The 3,038-nt window shown below is 45.9% G+C and overlaps 1 protein-coding gene across 1 annotated transcript; it reads left to right on the plus strand.

Annotated features, from left to right (window-relative positions):
- The first annotated feature begins 1,719 nt into the window (after positions 1–1,719).
- LOC120674092 (Bowman-Birk type wound-induced proteinase inhibitor WIP1-like) lies at positions 1,720–2,431 on the plus strand. Its single transcript, XM_039955202.1, has 2 exons — positions 1,720–1,885; positions 1,979–2,431. The coding sequence occupies exons 1-2, from the start codon at positions 1,801–1,803 to the stop codon at positions 2,188–2,190; spliced, it is 297 nt and encodes a 98-aa protein (XP_039811136.1). The 5' UTR covers positions 1,720–1,800; the 3' UTR covers positions 2,191–2,431.
- Positions 2,432–3,038: the final 607 nt, after the last annotated feature.

The following is a 3,038-nucleotide window of genomic DNA, read 5'->3' on the forward strand; positions in this document are numbered from 1 at the left end:
CGGAGACGGCGGAAGTGCTAGCGTGCCGTGAAGGCCTAGCCCTTGCAGCGGACCTCATGATCAGGAGGGTGCGGATTGCCACAGACTGCGCCTGTGCTGTCCGAAGCATGGCAGGGCCTGGAATGGGTCGATACGGCCATGTATCAGAGAGATGAAGGCTGGTATGGCGAATTTCGAAAGAGCAGAAATTGTCCATGAAGGGAGGGCGTCGAACACTGATGCCCATGCTTTAGCTAGAAGCTCGATTTATGAATCATTAGGAAGACATATTTGGTTTTTTGATTTTTTTGATGGAATTTGTACTACCTACGCTGTTTGAGTAAAGTTGGCACACCTCCTAAAAAAAGCTAGACTTCCTAAAAAAAACTAGCAGCTAGACAGGCATCAGTCACGCTCATGCCACACGACACGTCGGCGTCAAACCGGTGGCGTTTGTAGGCAATAGCCGCCGGCCTTCGGGGCCACCACAACGTGACAGAAATGGCTGACTGGTCCACGCGGCGAGACGCAGATGCTGCTGGGATGCATTTTTTTATATACTCAATCGTGCATTCATGAGGCAGTGTGAAACGTTTTGGCTTTGATAGCGGAACGAGCAGCTGCGCCGACGCGACGACGGCCGGCGCTTGGCAGCAGCCAAAGAATTGGCAGTCAAAGGATATTTCTGGATTTTCCTCTCTTCCGCTGCTCTAAAAATACAATTTAACTAGCTATAAATCGGCGTCTTTCAAAAAATTATTGGATCGGAAAACCAGCGTACAACTTTTACGGCGTCCCCAACCGAAAAACACTCGTGGCTGCAAAATTCGTTGGTACAAATTTAAATCCTGATATGTAGTAGTATCATTTTAGATGAAGGAATAGTTCATTATTCTCACGCATCCACCACTATAAAAGATGACTTCCACAGCTGCTTGCATTTAACTAACCATTATATCATTGATGATGCTTTAAAGAAATGATCACCTGCTCTTTTTTTCTAGGACGTGCCGTTCTTCACCAAGTGGTAGTTAGCCAGTCCAACAAAATAAAATGCACTGCCTGATTGGACAAGATGCATTATTATGAGGTTTAAGTTAATCACCTCATCTAGAATGGAATGCATGACAGGATGAGTTTAACCCCACAAATTTGTGTGGGATAAAACCCCATTACTCATAATAAACTACAATCATGGATCAACCTATTTCATTTTCCAAACCAAACTGAAAATAAGAGTGAAAATGTGATGGATCACCCTATTATATTCCTCAAACTAATCATAACGTGCTAGAACTTTTAAATTAAACCGGGGTTAGTTGCTCTACAGGGAAGGCAGAACATCCCATTTTACAGCTCCTTTCAACACATACATGCATGCAAGGTCAACAAGTTTACAGCTAATGTATATACAGTAGCAAGCTCTGTTTAGCCAGAACATAAATTATGCTGGTATGATAGTCCATTCTGGACCCGGGAGCTGATGAGGATGGTTGGACATGATCATGAAAAACAAATGCGGCATACGACTCGCGCAGCCATGGTCAAAGTTTGGCCTAACAAAATGCATGAATGCGAAGTATCCATCCATCCGTCTGGATGGAGAGAGAGAGAGAGAGAGAGAGAGAGAGAGAGAGAGAGAGAGAGAGAGAGAGAGAGAGAGAGAGAGAGAGAGAGCTACGGCGGCATGGCATTTCAGATCTGGACGCCTATAAGTAGAGCCCTCTCCATCGCGCTATTGGCAGCACAACAAGCTAGAACACAAGACACAAAAGCTTGTACAGGAAACTGCAGGTAGCTGAAGCGCCAAGCGAAGCGACCATGAAGAGCAGCACGCTCCTGGTGCTCCTGTGCCTGCAGGCCGCCCTGATCATGGGGATCTTCGCAGCCGTGGCAAAAGAAAATGGTATGCGTCGTTAGTTTTTCCTTGATCAACAACGATCTATGGTTGTTGGAGATGACATATACATGATCGAGATGTGTACTGAATGTAATGCAGCCGTGGGCGAGAGCAAGGCGATCGACATCAACCCGGGTCAGCTCAAGTGCTGCACCAACTGCAACTTCTCCTTCTCGGGGCTCTACACCTGCGACGACGTCAGGAAGGACTGCGACCCCGTCTGCAAGAAGTGCGTCGCCGTGAAGACCTACTCCGGCAACAAGTTCAAGTGCACAGACACCTTCCTCGGCATGTGCGGACCAAAGTGCTAAATGCATGTGCGAGCATCCCAGCATGGGCTGGATCGAATTTAGCTTGGGAAATGCAGGACCGAGAGGTCATGCGGTCCTCCGATCCTACTATACACGAGCATATATATGGTTATTGTGTGTCGTGAGTTCGTGTCATTATTGTGTGGTATGTGCTTGTTCTTGACTATGCACGCGAACAATAAGCCGTTGTTTGCAATAAATAAAAGTTATGCAACTGGCAATGCTAGTTATGTTTGGAAAATATTTTTTTTCTCTATTTCCTTGTGACAGATATCAGTGGACTTAGAGAAGTTTGACTTAGAAAAATAACTTCCATTTTTTTTTGCGGAGGGAGCAACCAATACTAACACAAGGATTATATCGTAAAAGTTTCTAACCTCATCGATATTGAAAGGGGAAAAAATGAAGGGAAAAGCTATAGTTTATGCACTGACAGACCTTAAAAGATTTAATGTTGCCAAACATAACTTAGTGGCGAATGTAGGATTGAGCCAAGAGGGCTCTCTTGTTCTTCCTCCTACTCCCCTCCCCCTTTCCCTCCTCATTCCTCCTCAACAAATTTGCAGGAAGAGCTTAGGGGGGCTCTATATGATTTCCGGCGGTACCCCCACCCCACCACTGGATCCACCGTGCACAGAAGTACAAATATACTTGTTCAGTTTAATGATAAATTTTAATTTTAAATTAGATATTTCTATCTTTGCCACCAAACTCCCCCTAACCGGCCGGATCCGTGGAGAAATGCATGGTAATGTTTCTCGCGGCATAGCTCCGATACCCGGGTGCCCACCTAGCTGGAAAAAAATTGGGTGCGAATGGTCCTCACCCGGCATCGTGCGGACGGCCAA

The sequence above is a fragment of the Panicum virgatum genome, chromosome 5N (genome assembly GCF_016808335.1).
Source record: "Panicum virgatum strain AP13 chromosome 5N, P.virgatum_v5, whole genome shotgun sequence".
Lineage (NCBI taxonomy): Eukaryota > Viridiplantae > Streptophyta > Magnoliopsida > Poales > Poaceae > Panicum > Panicum virgatum.